Below are 24,830 nucleotides of genomic sequence, written 5' to 3'. Positions count from 1 at the left end.
TGGGGGAGTGGTGATGCAATATCATGTGTCTTGGACAAAGCTGCCAAAAAAAAATTAATCGGTTGATGCTGCTCAGATTGACCCTCTCCAGGCAACGAAGACCAAACAAGCCTTAAGATCCCTCAGTTCTTTCAGTTGGCAGTGCTGTTTCTGTCTCACAGATTTTAAAGGTAATTCCCAAATACATTTTAGCACTCACTGGATACAATTCCCATCTAACTGGGCACAATGTCCTTCAGACAGTTCCTCGGCTGTGTAATGTTAGTGTGGTGACCCAAGAAAATGATCTTGTACCATAAAACAGTTCCATAACTAAAAGTTCACTGTTTTTCTTCCACCTTTATTCACCATCCCGTTACCAGGGCAGGATGCTTCATAAGAAGGGCCTCTGTGGAATCTTGCACCCATCTGTCACCTAAGCTTTACAGATTAAATTATATATTAATCTATTTCAAATCATTTTAACTGAGTAAGTGATAAGTTGATCAACCAAGTCATGTTAGATATCTGAAGTTTAAGTCTTTAGTTTAAAACTTAGACTTGCCAAGCTAACATTGCAAAAAAACAGTGCCACCAATTTAGTCGTAATAATTACTGGCCATAATGAAAAACAAGAAAACAAGAAGCCTTGATCCAAGGCATTTGGAGAAAGTGGTAAATCACGTTAAATTCATTTTACGTTTTAAAAAGTATATGATTCCACTTTCCATTTTCCACATATTGTAATAAACTATGATAAAAGACTAATTGCAGTAAAAATGCATGTGCACCAGGGGGGTTTCTAGACTACCTGCTATACTAGCACACAGTTGGACCCCTCTGCTTGCCTAATACTATTACTAGTTAATAATAATATTATTTGAATACAATGGTAATAATAATCATAGTAATAATATTACTTATTATTATTATTACATTATACTAGTAATATTACTAGTACACATTCATGCCTGAAATATTTCCATTGCGCAGTAATGTAAAAAATGTCAAATTGTGATTCTATATTTGTATCATGAGTTAATGTTTTTGTCCAAGCTTTTAAAAGGAGTGGTTTTATTACAAATAGTGATATTGGCAATATCACAAAGCTCATTTTGCAAGCATGTGATATCAATGCCCCGTTTACTAGCTGGCATAAATACAGCCTATGCTAACATAACTGCTACCTTTTCTAGTTTAATGAATGCCTTTGCTTTAGTGCTCTAATATGTATTGTTGGTTGGTTACACTGTTATAAATAGCCTTAATCAAAGAATATGGCTATGCAACATTTACTGAACCACGTGCCTCCATACATTTGGTTTAATGGCGTCCCTGCTGTTCACACTCATGGTGCTAGTAAACACTCAACACCCTTGCAACCATGTGGGATACCAATGCAACCACCTAGCAATACCCTAGAAACCCCCTGGGAACAGTTTACGAAGGCCAGGAAGAAATAAAATAATTACACACTGTGAATAAATGTAATGGTGGAGGTGCAAATGATTAGTGAACAAGACAGGACAACAATTCTAGCTTATAGTAATACTAGAATTTCAAATTCTGGTGAATAATCACTATAGCTAGCATGGAACACCAATGTTCAGTAAATGTTTAGTGAACGACTTTGAGTCTTTCTGGTTGAGATGTGTGTAAATAATGCACCTTTGGGAAAGGACACCTTTGACTCCTTGTCTGGGCGAACTTCTTTCCCGAAAGGGTCACGTGTACTTTTTACTTCTAATCGTTTACAGGTTGATAAACTGATGAAATGAACCATTCGCATGTACTGATGAAGGATTTGTGGTGAGGGATGAAAAACGACTGAAGATCATCCCGAATTCATCTGTATTAATTGATGTGGACATAGCAAATGAGCTGGACTAAAGCCCAGTTTTCTGAACCCAAGCCCAAATAATTGGAAGCAATTATTGACTTACAAATGAGCGTGGCCGTGTCTGCACATCTCTACTCAGTACCTCAAGAAAGCAGGCCTCATCGCGAGAGGTTTGTACCACACTGTTTTTGTCCACTGGCTAGCAGTGAGGAACACTGTGTGTTTTTTTAGGGGGGTCTTTTGGGAAAGTGACTCTGCCACCCAGCAATGTACAGTTGCAGCAAATTGCCTCGGGAAGAAATCCATCTTCACGCTTTTCTTTTCTTCCCTCTCCTGTCCTTTCATTGAGGCTATTTTTAGCTTATTTCTCCGCTGCCGATCATTAGCTGGACTGCAGTTTTTTTTTGGGGGGGGAGGCGGGGATGTGTGGGGGGTGGTTGGCTCTTTCTGAGAGGGCGAGAGTATGCAGATTTGAATTTGGGTTCTGCGTTTGTCGAGAAAATCCTTCTGTTTTGCTTTCATGTGCAATCCAGGCAGCTTGTTAGCGTGAAGCTTTCACGAGCCGGCAAGCCGGGCAGGCTGGCGCTGAGCTGGGGAGAGGTGTCTGCTAGGCGATGTGTGGGAGCACGGAATTAGCATCCAGCTTGCAGCGAGTCCCAAGGCGTCTTTTAATGTAGGAGAATAACGCGTCCCTCCGCCTGCCCCACTATAACAAGAAGCCGTCTGGTAATTAATTTGCTCCAAACGGCGGCTCGGGCACCTCGTTAAAGGCACATTGGACTCAAAATGCCTTTGTTATTTCCTCCCCTCTTACTGGAGCATGAGGTGGCCTTGCCAGAAGTGATGAGGCTCCAGCTCTCTGGGGTGAAAAAGGGATAAAGACGGCCACGGAGTCACGCTACACAGTGCCACTTTTTTCCCTTTCAGGACAGCTTTCCCGCCTTTCTGCCTTCTTTTTGGCCGTGGCAGAATTTGAAATGAAACATTTTCACTTTTGACTTCACTGTGGACGCTTCAAATTTGCATTCGAGAAGACAAACAAACTGGCAGGGAAGACGATTCCTCTGTGCTGCTACTGTGATTCTCAGAATTCCCAAACGGGCCATGAGGCTTAATTAGCTTTGGGAGTTTCTAAACACAGGCCAAGTTTAAACAGCCTTCCTTAAAAGACGGCTGTTGCGAAAACGGAAAGACTTTAGGGTTTAGAGTTGGAGGATAGAATTCTTCTAATGGGATCTAGAAGAGTTCAGACAGACCCCCCCGGCTTCGGTGAATCTCTGTTGTGCTATTTCCTTACTTGTACAGCAAAGCAGCAAAGCCTTACAGCAGGAAGGGCTGGATGGATGTCACTGTGCTTAGAAAGTTAAATAAGGATAGAAAAAAAAGATTGGCACTCTGAGGCTTAATTATAGTGCTCCATGTCTGGATTCTAGATAATTAAGAGAGCCTCCAGTAGTGAATGGTAGTATGAAGCTTCGTTCCACTCCTTGCTTTTTCCATGCATCGCAAGGCCTCACTTCTTGAAGCATCAGCATTATATATAATCATTACATCGGTGAAAAAATAAAAGGTGTAGGCTGTCCAAAACGCAGTAATAGCTTGTTTTCCTATCAGTTTTGCTTGTTTAATTTGGCCTGATATGGAATCCATATGGATTTATTTGTGCTCAAGTCTGGTGAGAGTGTGCTGAAGCTAATTGGCTGCTGTTTGTTTGGTATCATTTCTTTAAAAAGTGACTTTTCTACATGAAGTTCGTGTAGTGTTTCTTTTTAACAGCTTGGAAGTTTCCCAGGCATGCCGCTGGAGTGACTCTACATCGCAGCTTGGATGTTTCCATGACTCACCGTTGAAATTACTATATTGGTCTGGTCTGCTACCAGATCTGCTCTACATTCAGTTTCTCAGGCCTGCTGCCAGAGTGTTTCCCCATTGCGGCTAAGACGTTTTCCGCGGTCCACCACCAGACTGACTCTACATTGAGGCTTGGATACTTCCACGACTGGAGTTCTGCTGGAGTGACTCTACATCGGATCGGATCGGCTTGGATGTTTTCACAACTCACTACTGGAATGACTATATTGTGGCTCGGATGTTTTCCATGGCCCACCACCACACTCACTCTACATTGTGGCTTGGATGTTTCCATGGCCTGCCACCATGTTTCTATGGCTCACTGCCAAAGAGACCCTTCATCTCAGCTCAGATGTTTTCTAGGCCTACCACAGGAGTGCCTCTACACTGTGACCTAGATGTTTCTCTAGATGTTTAGATGTAGGCCTGCTGCCAAAGAGATTCTTCATCGTAGCTTAAATGTTTCCCAGGCCTCCCGGGAGACTACACTGTGACTCCACAGATGTTTGTCTGGCCTGCTACTGGAGTGACTCCAAACTGCAGCTCAGATGTTTCCCTGGCCCGCCGCTGTTGTGACTGTACCTCATGGCTTAGATGTTTCCATGGCCCACTGTCAAACATATCTTAGATGTTTTCTCGGCCTGGAGCCGGAGTACCTCTACACTGTGACTTAGATGTTTCTGTGGCCTGCTGCTGAAGAGACTCTTCATCGTAGCTTAAATGTTTCTCAGGCCTCCTGCCTGTGGGACTTCACAGATGTTTGCCTGGCCTTGCTAATGGAGTGCAGCTCAGATGTTTTCTAGGCCTGCCGCCGGAGTGAATCTTCCTTCTGGCTTTGATGTTTTCCACAGCCACTGCCAACGTAGCTCCACATCTCAACAGTTGCAACTAAGCAATCACAAAATCTTGTGTGTGGGGGGGAGGGGTGTTTATTGTGGTCCCATAAGCCCCCATATCCCAAGTCCCTGCACTGCAAATCAAGCAAAGAAGATACTATTAGCAGGTGTTTTACACCTTAAAGGGACATGACCTTCACTGCCATTTCAGGCCCTTGAGGACACCCCATCCCCCAATGAGGCAGAATGGAAAAGCAAAAAAACACATCTCCCTTATGGAGACATGATTCTCCACCCGAGGGAAATCAGCTCGATAAAACAGAGAGACTGGGGAGAGAAAAAAACTCTCCAAACTGTGGATGAAAGGCGAAAAACTCCCACAGATGGGAATCGATATCAGCAACAAGGCATTTTTGCCTTGTTGTTTTGTGTGTTTTCTTCCCCATGTGTGACTCAGGGAGAGTTCGAAACTCGGCGTGTTACAGGAGCTCATGGAGTCTTTCCAAGCGTAAACAGTAATGACAAATGGATTCCCACTCCAAAAAAATCAGTGTGTCTGAAATTTACTGTGCATGTGCTTTTCTCTCAATAAATCCAATATGAGGTCTCACCCTCCCCTCCCTCTCTGTTCTTCTACCATTTCTCTGTTTTTTCTCTGTGTGTGTGTGTGTGTAGGGAGCACGTGAGCCATTGAGTAGCAACACGGTTTTGGCAGCAAGAAAAGGTGTGAAATTTCCTCTGAGTTGAGTGGATTTAGCAGAATACATTAGCCTCGGTTCAGGCGATGGAAAGCTCCCTATCAACACACAAATGCAAATGTATTGGGCGATACACTGTGTTCTGTTTTTTAATCCCGTCTTTGAGGGGATGATCTCTTGCTGGTGCTTTCTGATGCAGTGGTGCCAAAGTTGGAAAGGTGGAACGTATTAGCTTCTCGGGCCGAACCTTTGCAGGCTGACTTGGCAGACGGGTAGCACATGACATGCCAATCTTGGGGAAAGGTTTGTCTGCCATCTCCAGTAAACACAGGCTTAGGTTTTGGAGAATGCAGTGCTGGTTGTTTGGCCCAGGCAGTGAAAGTTACAGTTCTATGTTTTACTTGGAGAAAGTCTCACATTACTGGTGTCAAAAGAAAAGCAACAGTGCTGTAGCTGGTTTGTCACACTGATGTCTCGTCATTAAAGAGGTGTGAATAGGGTCAATACAGTGGGATACTCTTGTGCATATGAATCCAGGGCCATCAAACATTGGTTACAGGGGTAATCAGAAGTCATTTGACAGTGAGCAAGGTAGTGTGGGAGAGCAGAGCACATGTATTTGCACGGTTCATAATGTATACTAAATAGTTTATTGTGTGTACTGAATAATTCATCATGGATACTGGATAAGGATACTGGATACTGGATAAGTCATGGTGGATGCTGGATAGTTCATAGTGAATACTGAATAGTTCATAGTTGATGTTAAATAGTCTCTAGTGGATACTCAATAGTGTATTGTGGATACTGAATAATTATAGTTGATAGTAAATAACTCATGGTAGATACTGGATAATTCATAGTGGGTACTGAATGAATAGTTTATAGTAGATACTGAGTCATTCATAAGTGATGGTAAATGCTGGATAACACAAAGTAAAAATGAATAGTTAATTGTGTATGCTGAATATTTCATAGTCAATACTAAATCATTCATAGTAGATGCTGAATGGTTTATAATGTTTACTGAATAATTCATAGTGGATAATGAATAGTTCATAGTAGATACTGAATAATTCATAGTGGATAATGAATAGTTTAGAGTAGATACTGAATAATTCATAGTTGATAGTGAATAACTCAGTAGATACTGAATAATTCATAGTTGATAGTGAATAACTCATGGTAAATACTGGATAATTCTTAGTGTATACTGAATGAATAGTTAATAGTAGATATTGAATAGTTCATAGTAGATACTGAATAATTCATAGTTGATAGTGAATAACTCAGTAGATACTAAATAATTCATAGTTGATAGTGAATAACTCAGTAGATACTAAATAATTCATAGTTGATAGTGAATAACTCAGTAGATACTGAATAATTCATAGTTGATAGTGAATAACTCATGGTAAATACTGGATAATTCATAGTGTATACTGAATGAATAGTTAATAGTAGATATTGAATAGTTCATAGTAGATACTGAATAATTCTGTTGATAGTGAATAACTCAGTAGATACTAAATAATTCATAGCTGATAGTGAATAACTCAGTAGATACTAAATAATTCATAGTGGATAACGAATAATTAATAGTAGATACTGAATAATTCATAGCTGATACTGCATAGTGTATAGTGGGTACTGAATAATTAATAGTGGATACTATATCATTTATAGTTGATAGTGAATGATTTATTGTAGATACTGAATAGTCCATAGTGTATATTGAATAGTTTTACCTTGGTCTTGAGGCCAATACTTGAGTGTTAGCAACCCTATCATTATTATATTAGCACTACCCCTGCCACTATTAACAAAAAGATGAAGATGTTATTCCATACATAGTGTGTTAATAATTTTAGTGGATACTGCATAATTCATAGTGTATACTAAATAGTTCGTAGTAGATATTAAATACTTTTCCCTTAACACCAATACTTACTAGTGTTAGGAACCCTATAATTACTACATTAGCAATACCCCTACCACTATAAACAAATGGATGGGGTTTCCCAAGTACCACCGCAGTATAATAGTAATATTCAAGATTGCCCACCTCAGTCTGTTCCCAGGTGGATGAATCTCAGCGATTACATACAGGACAGAACATGCTGAACATTGCCTCTTGCTCAGTGTCACTGACTACAACAGACCAGAAAAGACAGCAGTAGAGAGACGCCGGAGGACGGAGAGATCTTCAGACAGCTTTTACATGCTGGCCTTGTTGTGCTCGTGTACAGGGAGACTTCTCTCACCTCAGCCATCAAAAGATTCGGTTTAATTTGGAGCTCTGAGAAATATCACTAGTGGGGTGGTGGTGATGTGTGTGTTTGGGGGGGAATGTAATGATTCCAGGTCCTTTGGGTTGGCGTAACAAGCAGGCGTGGAGAGCACTCGTTAGAGGACCCACCGACAGCCTACATCCCCTCATTAGGAAGGAGAGGAAGAGGGCCAGCCTGGCATGTCTTGACTCCATTTGAAAAACAATCTTTCCCTGATCCTTGCCATTTAAGCCACTCGGTCTCAGGCACGGCTTTAAGTCATTTTTGTGCCCAGATTCCAAAAGCAAGCAATTCTAATGAGTTCTTAAATTTGGGTCGTGAGGCTTATTATTAACCTTTATTTGTCAACACAATCCGAGACTGACTCTTAGTTAAGGAATTTCAAGCTTGGTAGAGTATATTGGGAACCAGGGGCTGTACTGGGGGTAAAAGTAAGGACGATGTGACTGACAGGGGCATTAAACATGTGTTAACTGGTTATTTTGGCAGAATTGTAGAGTAGTGTGGACCAGAAATCCATGGCAGCGCCCCTATTGAAAAAAAGGAAGTATTGGAAGTATCTTACTAAATACTGTGTGTGCATGAATTCCCGGATAATATTCAGATGTGAGCCCTGTATGGGTAGCCCAACTGGCCAACTGGGAACCATCTGGATGATGCCCTCCAGGGTCAGTGATGGGACCAGGATGGGTTAAGCATGGACCCCATTTGGGTTGTACACTGCACACTGGGACCTAGATGGAACCCATGTCAGGTTAAGGTAGACTGTAACAATGCAGGGGAGGACAGTTTGGGAAGCCCAACTGAGTGTTGCTAGGTGGTTGCGGTGGTATTCTAAGTGGCTGCTCAGGTGTTGCCAAGTGGTTGCTGTTCTAGCCAATGTTGATGGTTGGCTGTTACAAGTGTATTAATACCATCATTACATTTGAAGGGGCCACAATTTTGCACCCAATTTATTCCTATTGGGAAAAAATCCACAAAAATGTGTTGCTATGCGGAAACCGCATGTCTGATCAAAAAGCTGTATACAAGCCCACATCACACAATCCCACCGAACAATCTGGAGTTGGAACAGTGCCGGTATCTTGAAAATGGCGGGACGATATAGGCCTTAAATATACGTTTTCTTTAACTTCCAGCCCAGATAACAGGGAAACCAGTCTCCCATGCCACAACACTCACCTTGGTTGCTATAGTGTTGCTACGTGGACGCTTGATGGGTGCTTCAGTGTGGCAGTTGCCACGATGTTGCTTGATGGCTGCTAGGGTGTTGCTAGGCAGTTGCTGTGGTTTTCCAGATGGCTGCTCAGGTGTTGCTAAGTGGTTAAGGGTGCTAAGGGCCACAACTTTCGCACCCTATTCATTCCTATGGGAAAAAATGTGTTGCTATGCAGAAACCGCATGTCTGATGAAAAAACTGAATACAAGTAGAAGAAGAATATAAACCGGATATCGGATAATAGTTAGTAGCTTTACTCAGAACCTACTTAAGTCAATTATCAGCAATACTTTTGCTTCCAGCCCTGATAACAGGGAAACCAGTCTCCCATACCACAACACTCAGACTACCCATCAGGAGATAGTTAAACACTGTCAATCAACCAAAAATCCAGAGAAATGCAGCATGACCCTCTACTCATCTTCTACCACTGTAGCTTATTGCATGTCTTCATAATGATGTCAAAGTACAGACTAGACAGAAGTCTATACTACTCTCGTCCACAACTGAGGGTTTGCCCTCCTTGTCTCACAGCATTGCTCTGTCAGCGGCCCAGGATTTCTCCTGGCTGGCCGTCCCAATGGACAGAGTCCTGCTCTGAGCTGAAGTGATTATGGTGACATTAAATTAGACCAGCTGCCAACCTGGTGTCTGTGTAGAAAGTTCATAAAACCATAATCCTTAAAGGCCACACTGGCTACTGTAGCACAGGTCAAATCCTTAACTGGCCTGAAATCACAAAGAGAGATCAGTACTCCCACCATAAACGTGGACGTTGTATTGATTTACAGTTACTGCCTGTAGGCCGTCTGTTGCCACACAATTCATCAACCCCTTCTGCCTCGTCCATCAGTGGGAAAGGACCACCATAGGAAAAAGATGTGCTATGCTCTCCATCTGTGCAATGATTTGTAAAATTCGCCAGCAGCTCAGCTCCTCCACCTGATCGGCCATACCATCGCTGCATACATTACCACATTACCACCACCATGTTGTTAGCACTGCTGGGCTGAGGATGGACCCAATCACCCATATAATCCTTAACACTATATGGTCAGAAAAGTATGTGCACACCTACTAAGTATGCGATTGAGAAGTTTCAGGGGACCCAGATCAGGAGATCACCCAGGCCTCGGTCATCAGTGACACCAGTGATACCTCCTGTATCCTGAGGAAGTACAATTCTTGAAACCTTGGATGATGATGGTGATGTCTTGATAATTACTGTTGCATCCCAATGGCCACCAAGGATCTCCTTGTCTCGGAGCATAGCTCTGTCAGCGGCTCAGGTCGGAGATCTATGATGTGCCTGAACATCATCATACTAACTGTATGAGGGATTCTCAGTACAAAGTACGCCAAGTTCGGACTGCTGTACTTGGTACAGAACTGCCTCGGCAAGCATGGTACGTAATGCATTCTAGGATATTTGGCTGTACCAGGTCCGCACAAGTCACGTCCTGATGCATTCTCTATCACACAGGCGGATCAAGAACACATCCGGGCATCCAGGCATGCAGGACTGTACTCGGTTAAGTGTGAACTTTTGAATGGACCAGTACCTGGGCTGCGACTGATGACGTTTCACAGGAAGGCCACAGAGCACAAGTACACACAAGACCACAGGTTGAGAATCGGCCTGTGTAACACTGAGATATCGCTGACATCTAGTGTACGTTGATAGTACAGCAATAGAATTGGCTTTTTTTAGAAGAATAAATGTGAGCTTATTTAAAATGCTGACATATACCACTGAAATTATATTTAATTTCTAATGTAAGGATTTGATCTAATCCGCATACAAAACCTGCATATGTTTTTATTATTATTTATTTAAAGTGCTCTTTCCATCCTGTCAAAATTTTATGACGAATGGCCTGATAGAAATGTTCCAGAATTACTGGAGGAATAAAATCTCTTTACATTGACTTCCATTGAAAGTTGCCAATTTAAAGAGGTTTAAGAGGTTCACAGCCTCTTAAACATAAAACAAGCCCATCAATAAAAAAATAGGTAATTATTTTAATAATGCAGCATTAAAGTAAGTACTTCATATTAAATGATCAAGTATATATATATATTTTTTTAAATTTATAAATATTTGTCTTTACACATCAGAAAGTGCCACGAAACTAACGCTAAAACCTTTTATTTATTTATTTATTTATTTATTTATTTATTTATTTATTTTTGTCTGGGAGAATAATAGAATAGACATTTCAGAACCAGCACAAAAATAAAAGGGATATTTAACACATATTTTTGTATGATTAAAACATAATTTAATTTGTATTTTTATTAGAATTTTATCTTTAAAAAAAAAAAAAACATAAGACTTTTATTTTGATATCCGCTTGTGTTGACAAGGCGGCCATTGTTGTTTGTTGCAGAGCTGAGTGTCCGGCTTCCCCCTCATCAGCTCCAGCATTGTTTTAACGCTCGTTGTTTATTAAGGGATGAAGAGGATGGCCTCTCCTTCCAGCGACAAAACCCTGGGCTCTAAGAAGAAGGGCGAGAAGAAGATTGCGTCCAAGGAGGAGTTCAGATTACTGTCTAATATAATGGGAGTCATGAATAACTTGAGGAGGCAGGTGGGTTTGGGATCCGGGCTCACTGAACTACTGCTGCTGCTGCTGCTGCTGTGACAGAGGAGCCAGCCAGGCTCAGCAGCCTGGTCTGCCACAGCTCACACTACTGCAGCTACTGCTGTTAGATACATCCACTATTACTGCACTGAAGGCTACAGTGCAGCTTCCTGCACTAACCCTTACACACTGCACGGTAGCAGGCACTGTGCTCCAGCAGCTGTCCTTTGTTCAGTGCAGATCAGATGATGCCTCTCATTTGATAGCTATAGTGATGGCTAGGTTATCTAATGTAAGGCAGGGAATTTAGGAAATACAGTGCTGACATGTTTTTCAGGACCAACACAAGGTCAGATTTGTCTGCAACCTCTGCAACTAACAAAACCACATGCCATAAATTAGATGTCAGGTCAACTAGCAGGTAGGCCATATAGAAGTCTGCAGTGACCGTCCCTAAAAAGCCTAAAAGCTAAATGGTCTTTGTGTTTTTCTCAGGGGATTCTGTGCGATGTCATCCTCGTGGTGCAGGGGAAGCACATCCTTGCACACAGGGTGGTCCTAGCTGCTGCAAGCCACTTTTTCAACCTCATGTTCACCAGTAAGGGCTGATTACATTGAAATACTGGGTACCTTAAAGGGGGGGTTCACCTGTGTTTCAAAATGTGTATTTCAGTGTTTGGGATGTAAACAAAGTCATTCTGAATGTTTTTATGTAAAAACGCTGTGTTGGAGAGAAACCTAGCCATTTAGACTGTAGTGGTGGTGGTGATAGTGATGGGAACCAGAGGTTGTGATGTCTACAGTGCAAATAAAGCCATGTCGTTTACTTGGCTATCCATCAGTGAACCTGTGCTTGCTGTCTATGTTTGTATGTAATGTTGGTAACGGTAGCATAGAGGTAACTCTAGGGACTGTTTTTTCTTAAAACACCCTGCATGTACCCCTCCGCCATTAATAGGTTTATATAATAATAAAAAATAGCATAAGACAGGGTTTCAGAAAGCGTATTTCAGACGGTGGTCTCTGAGATTTGCTCAGTACTGTATGTCACTTCAACCATGAATGACGCCTTCAGGGTAAACATATGAAGAATCCATTGATTTTACCAAGTGGGAAAAAATCCAGTACAGTTAATCATACACTATGTGGACGAAAGTATTGGGACACCTGCTCATTCATTGTTTTTTCCTCTGAAAAGTTTCATCTTGCTTTTGTTGGAGTAGCAACACTCTCCGCTGTCCAGGGAAGAAGGCTTTCTCCTAGATTTTGAAGCATTGCTGTGAGGATTTGATTGATTTGATTGATTTGATTCAGTGATGAGAACGTTAGTGAGGTCATAGTGAGGATGTTGGATGATCACCACCCCACCTCATCACCAGCTCCCCACCTCATCCCACAAGTATTGGATGGCGCACTACCGTCATTCCAGAGAACGAAGTGTTTTTATTGCCATTTAGTCTAATAACAGTCTATCAGGTATGTTTTAGAGCCTCGTCATCACCACTGTGATCAGTTCTAAAACAGTACTTATTCTTTGGGGACTATTTTTCCCTACGACACCCTGCATGTATCCCTCCACCATAAAGGAATTGTGAATAGTATGTTCTTAGTGTTATCATATGTGGTATGTTGTTGAATGTGGATTGTATCTGCCTCGTCCACAGCCAATATGATGGAGGCCACAAACCATGAAGTGGAGCTTGGGGGTGCAGAGCCGGAGATCATTGAGTTGCTGGTGGAATTTGTCTACACAGCCCGGTACAGCTTCTCCAACCTTATATTCTGTGGTTTTAAGGAAGGAATCAGACATCATGATTCCTTCTCTGTTGTTGTTGTTTTTTGTTTTTTCAGAATCTCTGTCAACAGCAATAACGTCCAGTCCCTCCTTAATGCTGCTAACCAGTACCAGATAGAACCAGTGAAGAAAATGTGTGTGGACTTTTTAAAAGAGCAAGTGGATGCAACTAACTGTCTTGGTAAGGCCTTAAACTGACCACTGAAATACGAGTAATGCTGTCCATATGGTGGTAATTTTGGGGGGCATGAGAACGAACGAACGAAGGAAGAACGCTGTTGTACTTTCGATGATCCAACCCTACAGGCATTAGTGCACTGGCGGAGTGCCTTAACTGTCCAGAGCTGAAAACCGCAGCAGACGAATTCATCTACCAGCACTTTACGGACGTGTACAAACTGGATGAGTTCTTGCAGCTGGACGTGAAGCAGGTCACACACCTCCTCCACCAGGACACGCTCACCGTCAGAGCCGAGGATCAGGTGAGTCCAGCTGGAAGGGTCCACCACAGGTGGGATTTAGCTACCCTACCTGGGTGACTATATTGGGGAACATTGGAGGATCACCTCACCCACCTCATCCCCAATATATCCCAAAAGTATTTGATGCACCACCATCACAGTTCTCCACTGCTTCACAGCTCAATGCTGGGGGGGCTTTATACTCCTCTAGCCCATGCCTGCCATTGTTTGTTGCTCCAGAGAGTCCTATTTTATTGGCAGTGCTTTTCTGAAGGGACTAGACAAGCTGTATGTGGGGGTGGCCACAAACATTGGGACATTAAGTGTGTGAAGAACCTATATTTAACATTTTTTGTGTATGTGTGTGTTCATGCAGATTTATGACGCGGCTGTCCGGTGGCTGAAGTATGACGTGTTGAACCGGCAGCAATACATCGTGGACATTCTGAGCAAAGTGCGCTTCCCCCTCGTTTCTAAGAACTTCCTCAGTAAGACCGTACAGGCCGAGCCTCTGATCCAGGACAACCCAGAGTGCCTCAAAATGGTCATCTGTGAGTAGCTCCTGAACTGGTGACTAAACTACAGATTAACCCCCTTTATTGGCCGTCTAGCATCAAAACTATCAGTGCTTACGAAATGGAGAATCAGAAGCTTGATTCAAGGTTATATTTGGTATCGGATGTGATGGATTGCTGCTGTCTTCAGTCTGCTGAAGCCGGTGCTGACTAATTCCAATAGCTCTGTCTGTGTACATGTGTGCGTGTGTCAGGTGGAATGCGGTACCACCTCCTGTCCCCTGAGGATCGAGAGGAACTGGGGGAGAGCAGCCGTCCACGTCGCAAGAAGCACGATTTCCGCATTGCGCTGTTCGGTGGCTCACAGCCACAATCTTGCCGCTACTTCAACCCCAAGGTGCACCCTCATTACCACATATTGGCACTCGTTACCAGTCAAAAACACTGTTAGAAGAAGATGGCACAGATTCAACAGCCATACAGCGATATGCTAAAATTGATATGCAGGCGTGGAAAGAAAATATGAATCCCCATGAAAACTTTGGACATTTGGACTTAATTTTAACAATATTGAGATATAAACGTGATCTAGCTAAACACAACTGGAGAAATGTCTGGAAATGCGATGAATAGAATTTTAATAGAAAAGTTAGGACTCCCCCGCATTTAATAATATTTTAAATGTCTAAAATTAGAATCAGGTGCAGCACATCAGCTGCAGATGATAAGAACATTTGGAGGATCCTGTCTTATATAAATCTTAGACATTTGGCCTCCCGTCCACACAAAAACAGCTTGTTTTTGAAGATCAAAAGTCCATATATTTAAAGATTTTTAACAAGATGAAAATTTCCATAGTGTGTCCTAATGTTTTTGTACTTGTAGATCAATCTAGGAACTCAGAATTCAGCAGTGCGATCCTGAGCTGTCTGATGTGTGTTCTGACGCGTGTGGTCATTGCATGTGGCTTTTCCAGGACTACAGCTGGACTGACATCCGCTGCCCTTTCGAGAAACGGCGGGATGCTGCGGCAGTTTTCTGGGACAACGTGGTGTACATCCTGGGAGGCTCTCAGCTCTTCCCCATCAAAAGGATGGACTGTTACAATGTGGTGAAGGACAGCTGGTACTCCAAGCTGGGCCCTCCCAACCCCAGAGACAGTCTGGCAGCCTGCGCCTCTAAGGGCAAGATCTACACATCAGGAGGGTCAGAAGTAGGTGGGTTTGTGTAGGAAGCCATTGCTGCGGATGATAATTATGCTGATGTGAGCAACTGAAATATAAAATTTTTTCTGTTATAGATATATATTTGTACTATACTGGGTGTTTTTGTCAGTTTTTATAGACACTACAGATAAAAAAACTCATAAGTTTAAGATCACATAACTAAAACTTACTTGGAAAGTAATGCATTACCATGCAGTTAATGCACTTAATGCTAATCAGCTTCCATTACTTGTTAGCTGTTTTTTTAGCATCGTAGCTCCAAACTCGTAGCTTTTTCGCTTAAAAAAAAAAAAAACTTAAAACACTTTTGGGGGGACCTGTACCCAACATTCCCCTCAATTTACTGCTTACTGGCAGTTCCTCCCACTTCTTATGTGTACCCCCATCAGATGATCATACCACACAAACTGCCAGAGAGCAATAAAGCCTGTTAGCAACAAATTAAAAAAAGTAAAGCTCAGATTTACATAGTCTACATTAAGTTTATTTAAGCAACACACTGACAATAAAGACATTTAGCTTTAGTAGCTTAGAGAAACAGCCCTGCTTTCACCTCCCACGTGTCCGGTGTGAAATAACAAGAGTTGTGGAATGGTTGTGGCGTACACTGTGTGCTATGTGGCTTTTGCTGTGAAATGGGCTTCAGACGAGAAGCCTCCGTCTGTCTGAGTGGGGTGGTCGGGCCCAAACTCACTCCTCCCGTCACATTTTGCGATGCTTGCCAACAAAGCCGTCTGTTAACTGCAGGAACAGAATTGGTGGTGTTTGGTAGCATCGTCTGAATGGGAGGTGGGGGGACTGGGGGACTGGAGAACTGGCTGTGACCAAATTGAGTAGAAATCTGTGTACAGACCCCCCCCTCCCCCAACACGAGGTGTTATCAGTTTGTTTTTGGTAAAAGGTTTAAAGAATAATTTGGAGCTACAATGCTACAAACGGAAGGATTGGACAAACTGCATGCTTACATACTTTTTTGAGCAGTTTCTCCATGAAGGCCTCTGAGCACAGCAGACACATTCCTGGTGATCCCCCTCAAAGCCAGCTTGACCTTACCATGACCAGAACGACATAAGACTTCAGCAAGGCTTGTTTACGTACTGTTTAACCCTGTATGTCTGTTTGTCCATGTGTCAGGAAGCTCTGCACTGAATCTGTTTGAGTGCTATGACACTCGGACAGAAACGTGGCACAACAAGTCCAGCATGCTGCAGCCTCGGTGCAGCCACGGCTCGGTGGAGGCCAACGGCCTCATCTACGTTTGTGGGGGCAGCCTGGGGAACAACGTGTCCGGCAGGGTGCTGAACAACTGTGAGGTGTACGACCCCAACACAGAAGAGTACGGCCCCTCTTTGCTATACACCAGTGGATTCTAGTCCCAGTTCTTTACCCTGGACATATGTGTGTTCTGTGTCCATAGAGTCTATACAATCCCCGGTCCATATGGTCCTCAGTCTATACAGTCCATATGTCCATATGGTCCCCATGTCCATAGAGTCTATATAATCCCCAGTCCATATGGTCCCCAGTCTATACAGTCCATATGTCCATATGGTCCCCATGTCCATAGAGTCTATATAATCCCCAGTCCATATGATTCCCAGTTCATACAGTCCCCGTGTCCATAGAGTCTATATAATCCCCAGTCCATATGATTCCCAGTTCATACAGTCCCCGTGTCCATAGAATCTATACAATCCCCAGTCCAGACGGTCCCCAGTCCAGACGGTCCCCAGTCCAGACGGTCCCCAGTCCAGACGGTCCCCATGTCCATAGAATCTATACAATCCCTATTCCATATGGTCCCCAGTTCATACAGTTCCCATGTCCATACAGTCTATACAATCCCCAGTCTGTATGGTCCCCAGTTCATACAGTCCATATGGTTCGCTGTCCATATGCTTCCCAGTTTATACAGTCTAAACCATCCCCAGTCCATATGGTCCCTAGCCCATTTTTTCCCCCAGTTCATACAGTCCATGTGGTCCATACAGTCCCCACTTTGTACAAAGCATGTAGTCCCCAGTCCATTGGCTCCACATTACATTCTCCATGAGCTGGATTAAGCTGTGTTAAGACGGGGAGCAGCTTTCCAGTGGGTCTCCAGGGCTAGAGTTTGGGCTGGTAGTAATCCTTAAATGAGTGGAAATCACTTTTGCCATTACACACTATAATTCAAACACTGTGTTCAGCAGTATCTGTTCAACATATATATTCTCTGTGAATCCAGATGGAGAGTGCTGTGCGGCATGAGAGAGGCCAGAAAGAACCATGGTCTGGTCGTAGTCAACTCAAGGATTTATGCTGTCGGTGGACAGAATGGCCTTGGTAAGAATTTCTACTTCTGTACAAAGATCAATAACTAAAGCAGTGGGATGTCAATGAAAGACTGCAGCAACAATTGGAGAAGCAACTTTAGGACCTGTAAGTTGTGAGGTGGCTTTCTGCTTAATGTAAGAGAAAACAGGACTCGTCAGATCAGGTGACTTTCATCTCTCCAAGGTTCAGTTCCAATGCTCAGAAGTCTGTTGTAGGCACTTTTGACGGTGGACGGGTGTTAGAATGGGCACGGTGACTGGTCTGTGGATACATGGACTCCTAGCAAGCTGTGTGTTGTGGCGTCTTCCTCCCAGAACCAGTTCAGACAACATTGGATAGCCTTTATTGCTTTTGCACATCAGTGAGAGTTGGGGGTACTTCTCAGACCACTGGTGGTTCTCACCACAGTTTGCTGGGAACAACCCACCGGCCTTGCATTTTCAGAGATGACCTTTTCCGACCCAGTTAATAACAATTGGGCCCTTGTCACAATTGCTGAGGGCCTTCCACATTCCTGCATGCAACACATCAACTACAAGAACTGGTCATTTGGTTAGCCTCTAAAATACATCCTAGAGTTTGACACGTGCACTATTGTTCAGAGATAATAAACATTATTCACTCACACGTTGGCTCACCATGTGTGTATTTCCATGTTTGCAGGGCCAAGGTGACTGCTAATTGTGTTCCTTTATCATTGTCAGCAGCTCTGATCATAATAACTCTGATCTGACAGGTGGTCTGGACTCAGTGGAGTACTACGAGATAGGGAGCAATGAGTGGAAAATGGCAGCTCCAATGCCGTGGAGAGGCGTCACGGTAAAGTGTGCGGCGGTGGGCTCAGTCATCTACATGCTGGCTGGCTTCCAGGGAGTGGGGCGCTTGGGCCACATCATGGAGTATCACACAGAGACGGACAAGTGGGTGACCTCCAGCAAAGAACGTGCTTTTCCTGTCACCAGCTGCCTCATCTGCGTGGTGGACACATGTGGCGCAAACGAGGAGGACATGAGCACTTTTCATGAACCTACCTCTTCGCCATCATCTTCGTCAACGTCATTCTCAGCTACAGCAGCAGCAGCAGCAGCTGTATCCTCCTCTTCATCTACCTCCTCCTCCTCGTCTTCCACATCCTCAGCTCCTGCAGGACATGGACAATGCTGAGGTTGGATCTGAGAGTTTTGAGAGTGTATTAGTGTTGTTTTTATTTTTTAATGCACATGCTTTGGTGGACAGCCTTGCACGCTTGCTTGGCAAGTTTTTAAAATATCCAGAATTATTGTATGGCTGACGGAAAATGCAGACTTGTGCATCGCTGAGAAACGACAGAGCGCCTTACTGGAACTGTGTCTTTTATTACTCAACAATAGAGCTCTGCAAACACCCAGCTTTAAGAAAACGCTATTTGTGCTCACTGTTGATGTTCACTGTTTTTATTATGTGGGAGCTAATGATGCAATCTGCTAAAGGCTAAAACAGATCAGTGTTTTTAATTTGGACACATTCTATGATCAAACACTTTTATCAACCATTAAAATACATAAATATTGCATTCACAATAAACCAATGAAGACGCATAGTCCTGGACAGCCTATGCTGTGCATCTGTGCATGTTTTCCCTTAACTTTGACACACCTAACCCAAACCAGAAGAATCCTGCTCAAGTGAGACTCCCTATCTATTGGATATACTACTACTACTATATCTCCCTACCTATTTCTCAAAATGTCTACACAATTAAATGTTTAAGACGTAAACAAAGTTTGAAGAGTTGAATGCCTCAATAAGCTACCTTACAGAAGATAATCTAGATAAGATAATCCTTTATTAGTCCCACAGTGGGGAAATTCTCAGTGTCACAGCAGAAAGGGATAGCAAGACACTCAGTTACAAAAAACGTAGATAAATAATTGACACTATATACACATATTTATAATAATTTACACTATTTACGATATGCAGTTTACAGTGTTTTTATTTCTTTTTATTAATTTTTAAGGTATCTGTTCATGGTGGAAAGGTACATGCAGGGGGTTGTGAGGTTGTGAGTAATCCCTAAAAACCATTTATGCCCGGATTTACCATTATTTCTGCCCTTATTTTGCCAACATTTAAAAACTCACTCAGTTGGTTTGGATTGTAAAGTAAAATAGGCCCATTTGAACGGTAAGTGATTCCTGGTTCCCATCACCATCAAACAAACCGTCGCTGTTAAACTGCTCTACAATAAATTCATTCACGTTAAACAGTTCTTAACATTTCTTTCCCACCTCAGAGACTGAATTTTTGCAGACTTTTCAACTCGGTGGAGTTCTCCTTTAATTAGGCCTATTTACTGAGTTGGGTTAGGTGTGCTAAATGAGGGAAAGCACCAAAGCAGGTCCCAACAGTGGTGCCTTCAGGACTCCCTGCTTTTCAACTTGAACATGGTATTGCTACAGTATGTAGTGGCCATTAGATGGCGCTCTTTTCAAGCGTTTAGTTGCATTTGTTAACCACGATGTGATACTTTTTTATTGCTTAAAATATGACATAAAACAGTGACTTCCCAAGGCGTGTCTGAATGTGCCTCATTCTGAGCAGGAGGCTGGTTTTCTCCCAGGGAGTGCTGTTCCAGCCCAGGGCTGTGGACCCGGTCGCCCTGCCGTCAGACGGGAGGGGTTTGGCGGCTGAGGGAGGAGGGAGTGAGGGAGGTACCTTCCACTGGAAGTGGGTTTTCCAGCACGGAGCTCGACCTGGCTGTGGTTCCCCCTCACTCGAACTGAGTCTTAGCTGGAGCTTTTACACAGCGCCTCAAAACCTCAGGATTTACTTTACAGAGGTGTGACTGACGCCTCATGGAAATTCAGCCAGTGTTGCAATCCGGTGAGTCCAGCTTTATGTGTCATACGTGTGGGAAACCTGCCGCCATATGTGGCTTAGTAAGGGCTGTGAAAGTGGACCTGGGTGGATGGTACCAGTGCAGAGGTGAGTGAGGAGTAACCCCATTTACCTGTACTTGTACTTTACCTGTACTTACTGAACTCAAGTAAAACTAGCTATAACTGGTGATGTTTTGAAGTTTTTTTTTTATCAAATTCAGATTTGATAATAGTCTTCATTTATTGGTGAGGAAAGTGCTCTATGTTTCAGTGGTTATCATCCAGCACCTGTCCCGAGGTGAGCTGTAAGGCTAATATTTTATTTTATACAAAACAAAAAAAATAATGTTTACAGCTGTTTGAGTCATTATTTTACTAAATAACACAACTTAAACTGAAGTAAGGATCTACTTACGACTATTCTACACAATTTCTTATATACAGTAATACTGTATATCTAGTTTTACTGTATAGTTAGGCTGTATTAAATTTCATATTTGTATGAGTTTATTAAACTAAATGACCTTTTGCATTCCCATTTCCACCCTCTCTTTATCCTGTAACACCCTCAACCCTTTACACCTTGTGTGTAAGTATTATTTACATCACTGTCATAGGCCCTACAATAGAGCCCTGTGGGACTCCGCAATATCAGGTAAACTAAACGGCCATACCGTAGTTTTTGCTTTATGATTAATAACTGAATCATTCACTAAGAGGTTAAATAGGCTGTTGATGTACACCCCATTCTAAATTTCTTTTACTGGTACATGAGTTTTTGAAATTACAAGCAGGATTAGTGTATGGTTTTAGTTTTGTACAGGTTTGGGGATCCCAAGAGATTTGTGCTCTCAGATAACTGTAATCAAGGTCTAACCAAGGTTAGGAGTACAGCGTGCATATGCAAATTTCTAAGCATTATTATTAAGTGATCTGACCCCTCCTAAAACCTTGTCCCAACAATCAACAACCATGGGCTCCTCTAAGCAGCTGCCGGAAATTAAAATTATTAATGCCCACAAAACAGGGGAAGGCTGTAATGAGTGTAATTAAGAAATGGTGGGGGTCACTTTGAGATCTGGAAGACAGAGAAAACTTTTAGAAGCAAATCAAAACCTTCGTTTGGCCGCAAACCACTTTCAGGGAGGCTCAACAGACTCTGGAGTGGTGGTGCACTATTCTACTGTGTAGCAACACCTGCGCTAATATATTATCCGAAGAAAACCTTTCCTGCATCCTCACCAAAAAGTTCTGCATCAGGTGGGTTCAAGTTAATATTTAAATATTTATAAAGGTTGATACATTTTATATATAGCATATTATATATATTATATATATTATGTGTGTATATATATATATATATATATATATATATATATATATATATATATATATATATATAGGATTTGGCCAAAATGTGGAAACGGTGCATACTCTGCCTACAAACAGCATCTACCTGCTGTGGTGGTGTCCAAAGGGGGTTGTTACTAAGTACTGCCAATAGAGGGTACCCAGCTATTGCTTTAGGCCCTTACTTTTTGTTATTTTGAAACTGTAAAAGATGGAAATAGGAAAGTATTCACAACCCGCTATGCTTCCTGACTTTTATTACACCATAAGGACTACAAATCAGTAACTACATTCAATGCAGTGCAAACTGACTGAGTTTTTCCTAAGTCATAACAGTGTGCATGGGGGGGGTTCGTCATCTAAATTTCATGACTTTTGGAGATCAGGTCAGGTCATCAGGTCCATCCTTGCTTAACCGGTGGGCCGAAAGTGTAATTAGATATTTAGAATAGCAGTTTGTACAGGCGTCCCTGTAATAATACACTGTGTTCAGGGGTTAACTGACAACCAGGGGTGCCCAAACATTTGCATGCCCCTGTATGTAAATGAGCTCTTTTCTGACAAGCTGCTATGTATTGTGCCCCATTCAAAAAGCACTTTCAGCTCAAACCCTCCTTATAGCCTCCTTTAATGTGAATGGCTGAGAGTGAAACTACTGTAGGCTGAATAGGTGAATATATGTAAATGTGCAGGTTTTTTGTGACCTAAAAACAGTGAATCCAGAACAGGCTGTTTTTTACAGCCTAGTTTCCTGGCAGTATATGGACTGTCAAAATAAAATAATAATAAACTGCATTAGTTTTTTTATTTTTCTGTAAAATGAGGGGTAGTTTGATCTTTCATGATATGGGTCCTTTACCCCTTAGACCTTGTATGTAAGCCCACAATCCGTCACTCTATTAACAACATTACTGTCAAAATTAACATCAATTTCATAGGCCCCAAAATAGAGCCATGGGGGACTAAACTCAATGGTGACCCAGTTCATTCTGTACTGAACTGTACATTCTGTAATTTGCACCCAGTCACGCCCATAAACATGCAAGTGACTATACTCATGTTCTTATGCTGGCTTTTTTCAGCTTTTCTCATAGGAATGAATAGACTCTCTGTCCCACACGTTACCTCAGCCTCGCTCATAGCCTGCATTGCTTACAGGAGCCTGGTCTGCCGTGCTGTGTCACTGGTAAGTTAGAGCCAGGCACGAAATACTGTTGCTGTGTGAGTGAGACATCTGTGTGTGCTAATGGAGACCAGATGTTGGGCTTGAGAAAAGCTTGACTATTACATAGCCCTAAACTTCTCACTAAGGGAGCTTTCACAAGAATGTTTAGAACTGAATAAGCTTTTGATACTTCATACCCTCTGTGGGATGGTAGAAAACGTGACTGTTGAATGTTCTGACACTGTAAGAAGTAGTCCAACATTTCCTGTTTAAAACGGCTAACCCAGTGTCCTTAAGAGACATGCTTACCATAGACCTTAATAAGCAAAGGATGAGACCAGCACCATTGCTTTTAGACCTTTGAAAGTATTGCTGACTCAGTGTGACATAATATTTATTGATGGTTGCACTATTATTTCCTCTTACAATCATCTACTGTTGGTCTTGTTCACCCAGTTGTTCTTCTGACATATTTACTTACTGAAATGATTTACTGATGGAAAAATCTTTGGAATTTAGCTTCTTCACATATTCTTGCTATTAATATTAGCTATTAATGTCACCCTCATTAGAATAATAAATTCTCATGCTGGCTAGTCCACACAACCACTTCTTGGTTTTTGACAGGTTTTTGAGTTAAATTTACACTCTTAAAAATAATGGAGCTACAAAGCATTATTTTAGCCATGCCATTGAAGAACCATTTTTGGTTCCATAAAGAACCACTTTTGTAAAATAGATATGTGTGTGTGAAAAGCCTTTTAAATCAAATCACGTTTATTTGTATAGTGTTTTTTTACTACTGATGTTGCAAAGCAGTTTTACAGAAACCCTGTATTGAAACAAATAATGAAACCGTAATCCACCCCCTGGTGAGAAAGCCAGTAGCAAGGAAAACCTCCCTCAAAATTGAAGGAAGAAACTTTATGAGGAACCCAGACTTCAACCAAGAGGGGACCTACGTATACATACCTAAAACTACTTATACATTTGTTAAAGTCAGCTTAATATAATAAACTTCAAGATAGTCAGTAATAAATGGTAATGGCAACTGGTCTATGGCATGTAGCAGTAACTAAAAGGTGGGTAGCTGTGGGTAGGAGGCGGGCCTGACAGTCAAACCTACATCAGTGTCAGGCCGGACAGGTGGGCGGTCATTTACTCTGAAAAAGGTATGGAGATGAAATTAGTTCTGTTTGGATTTATTGAGTACGGAAAATTAGGCTGACGACTCCAGCAGATCTGACTATAACAGCCTAAGTAAAATGAGAGAGACCAGAAGGTAACACAGACACGGGAGCACCCTGAAACACTGGCATCCCTCCACTCCACCATCCACAAACCTGAGCGATCGCATTAATTGATGAAAGATTAAGGATTGAGACTGTGTCTGAGTCCTGAACATTATCTAGAAGGTTATCCAAGAGTTGGGGGGGCTTTACAAGAAAAGGCTGTTCCCCATGCTAAAGCCTTCTGAATTCTGGGAACTAGTGGACCATGGTGGTTCATAATCGGGAATGAGGTCTCGCATGCACTTAGGAGCAGGGCTATGTAGGGCCTTATACATCAATAAAATACATTTTAATCGATATAGACATTAACTGGAAGCCAGTGCAGTGCTGAACTGGGCAAATAATGTTTCTAGTTTTAGGAAGGTATGTGGGGTCCAGTAGGCTAGCCTTGACGTAATAAAGGCATGTACTCATTTTTCTACATCCTGCAGGGATAAGGCACTTCTTAGCATTGGTAATGTTACAAATGTGTAGAATTGCTACCCTGGTAATATTGCTTATGTGTTGATGTGTTGATATGTTGCTTTTGTAAGGGATCAAAGAAATTAAT

General features: G+C 42.3%; 2 protein-coding genes across 3 annotated transcripts in view; both read left to right on the top strand.

Annotated features, from left to right (window-relative positions):
- Positions 1-11,111: 11,111 nt before the first annotated feature.
- klhl7 (kelch-like family member 7) lies at positions 11,112-20,186 on the top strand. 2 transcript variants are annotated; one of them, XM_072674614.1, is made up of 11 exons: positions 11,112-11,305; positions 11,795-11,897; positions 12,964-13,057; positions 13,151-13,275; positions 13,401-13,576; positions 13,932-14,106; positions 14,325-14,467; positions 15,047-15,287; positions 16,431-16,632; positions 17,524-17,621; positions 18,349-20,186. In XM_072674614.1, exons 1-11 carry the CDS (start codon positions 11,171-11,173, stop codon positions 18,774-18,776), a joined length of 1,920 nt encoding a protein of 639 aa, XP_072530715.1. In that variant the 5' UTR covers positions 11,112-11,170; the 3' UTR covers positions 18,777-20,186. The 2 variants fall into 2 exon arrangements, with proteins under 2 accessions (XP_072530715.1, XP_072530714.1); XM_072674613.1 differs by having other exon boundaries at positions 12,964-13,275.
- A 127-nt stretch (positions 20,187-20,313) lies between these two features.
- dennd3a (DENN/MADD domain containing 3a) overlaps positions 20,314-24,830 on the top strand; it is a 30,403-nt gene continuing 25,886 nt past the window's right edge. The window contains exon 1 of the mRNA XM_072675333.1: positions 20,314-20,477. The gene's annotated coding sequence lies outside the window, so the exon portion shown is untranslated. The remainder of the gene's footprint in view (positions 20,478-24,830) is intronic.

The sequence above is a fragment of the Salminus brasiliensis genome, chromosome 3 (assembly GCF_030463535.1).
Source record: "Salminus brasiliensis chromosome 3, fSalBra1.hap2, whole genome shotgun sequence".
Taxonomy (NCBI): domain Eukaryota; kingdom Metazoa; phylum Chordata; class Actinopteri; order Characiformes; family Bryconidae; genus Salminus; species Salminus brasiliensis.
The sequence above is the reverse complement of the archived record's forward strand: the minus strand, read 5'-3'. Positions and strand labels throughout refer to the sequence as shown.